Source organism: Ambystoma mexicanum, chromosome 8 (genome assembly GCF_040938575.1).
Source record: "Ambystoma mexicanum isolate Mex_15411 chromosome 8, UKY_AmexF1_1, whole genome shotgun sequence".
Taxonomy (NCBI): domain Eukaryota; kingdom Metazoa; phylum Chordata; class Amphibia; order Caudata; family Ambystomatidae; genus Ambystoma; species Ambystoma mexicanum.
In genome coordinates this window covers 1,692,161,133-1,692,163,252 of record NC_090929.1, presented here as the reverse complement: position 1 = coordinate 1,692,163,252, position 2,120 = coordinate 1,692,161,133, and the positions used below count along the sequence as shown (strand labels likewise).

At 45.8% G+C, this 2,120-nt stretch overlaps 1 protein-coding gene across 1 annotated transcript; it reads left to right on the top strand.

The window, feature by feature from the left end:
• Positions 1–560: 560 nt before the first annotated feature.
• Positions 561–1,040, top strand: LOC138473464 (protein LDOC1-like). The gene has a single exon (XM_069612111.1). It carries the CDS (start codon positions 561–563, stop codon positions 1,038–1,040), a length of 480 nt encoding a protein of 159 aa, XP_069468212.1.
• Positions 1,041–2,120: the final 1,080 nt, after the last annotated feature.

The window sequence follows — 2,120 nt, the reverse complement described above, 5'->3', positions numbered from 1 at the left end:
CTACTTCGCTTTCAACGCTCATAATTTTGAATATTCCTTCTGTCCCTTTGCTCGACTTTCCTCACTGTCCTTCTTTGACCCTCTCCTGTTTCCGCTTATTAATTCTATGCTTAGGGTACTGCTGCCTACACTCGCATGCAGAACATCCTCTCCATCAGTCCTCGAGTCCTCCCCTTCCAGCACAACGGGAGCCTGTCCTCTGACTTGAACAAGCCCTATCCAGTCTACAAACGTTGGAGCCTTACCACTATCTTTCTCTCTACAACTGCCATCGTATTTCTCGGAGCCACTGGCGATCCTCCCCAGATGGAATAACCCACACATACGGTACCTCTGCTCCCCTGAGAATCCATCATCGCAGGACAGAAGAACAGGGTTTTCTCCCCTATATGGTTTCTCTGCGGTTTCTGTTCTTTCTCACCTTGATTAGAGATTAGCAGAGACTCCAGAGAGATTCTTATACACTTCGTTGAATTGAGGTTTTCGAACAAGGTCAGACCATTGTGCATGTTCTTGTTTTCTATCGTGAAAAAGTTTGACAGATAGCAACGCCAAATAACATGACAATGGAACAGATAAAGCAATTAGTAACGGCTGTCCAGAGCTTGACACAAGAGGTACAAACCTTAAAACAAGAAAACTTTACTTTAAAACAGCAGATGGTAAGACCCCCCAGTGCTGGAGAGATCCCTCATAGTCCATTACCTAGCAGAAAGTATGATAGGAATTCTCATAAGTTAAAAGAATTCCTGGAGGCCTGCATTGTTCAGTTTTCCTTTAAAGCAGCCTACTTTCAATCAGATAGGGACAAGGTCGGACACTTCATTGCTAATCTTTTCGGGGCTGCCCTTGCCTGGGATACGCCGTTGGTTACAGCTAAGAATCCAATCCTAGACTCCTACCTGGCGTTCGTTAACACTGTTAAAGCTATGTTCGAAAGGCAAGAAATCACTTTTTCAGCTGAAGTACAACTTATGGACATAAAACAAGGCAACACAGATCTGCTCTCATACATTACTGGATTTAAGCAGATGCTGTAGATACGGCTTGGCCTGACGACACCCTTGTTACCATATTTAGATGTGGTCTTTCTGAAGAACTCAAGGATGAACTGTTGCGTGTTCTGTGCTCACAATCTAGCTGAAATGATCTCCCTCACTATGCAACTGGATTACAGGTTACAGGAAAGGATCCAGGAGCGCAAAAAAAACAGATCTCCAAGACCATTGTCGGATCCGATTCGGAAGCCTAGCAAACCCGCTAGCCAGGGGGAACCCATGCAGTTAGGATTGGCCCGAGGCCCCTTGACTCCTGAAGAGAGAAGTCGCCACAGAATGACAGGACTCTGTATGTACTGTGCTTCAAAAGACAACTTGGTACAGCACTGTCCTATCGCTCCCCCCAGGAGATCGGGAAGCGCCAGTTCCCAATCATAGGGGAACCAGCGACTATGGAAAGTCACATGGGTTCCCAGGGCTTGAGCACAATTCCATTAGTACAATCACTTCCGCAATCTAATATGCTGGTTGTGAAAATTCATCTGGCCTTTGTAAAAACTGAATTACAGAATATTACTGCCCTCAATAACTGTGGGGCCACAGGATGCTTCACTGACGATGATTGGCCTAGGTTACATAATATTCCTAGGTACACTAAGGAAGTGATAGTCCCTGTGGAAGGGGTGGATGGCACTCCTTTGATAACCAGGCCTTTCCGAGAACACACCGAAGTCCTTCGAATGTCAGTGTCCTCTCACCAAGAGGAATTGTCTTTTGACATCATCAAAGCTGCACATCATCCAGACATACTAGGACTCCCGTGGCTATACGCACATAACCCATACTTCAGTTGCGAGCCAATGCTCTATTTCTGGGCTCAGAACATTGTGTTTCTCATTGTTTGACTTCCAGATTACCCGACAGACAACTGATCTCGGCCTCCCCGATTGAAGTATCCACTACAAGACACATTGGCACGGTTCAGACACTTCCCTCACGATATGGTATGTTCCAGGAAGTATGTTCGAAGTTCCTGGCCAAGACCCTACCTCCGTATAGGCGGTATGATTGTTTAATACCAATACTTCCAGATCAACGTGTGCCTTTCGGCAGGATATACAT

Excerpts from the sequence above, each read along its gene's own strand:
- LOC138473464 (XM_069612111.1), top strand. The coding sequence starts at position 561 with ATGACAATGGAACAGATAAAGCAATTAGTAACGGCTGTCCAGAGCTTG.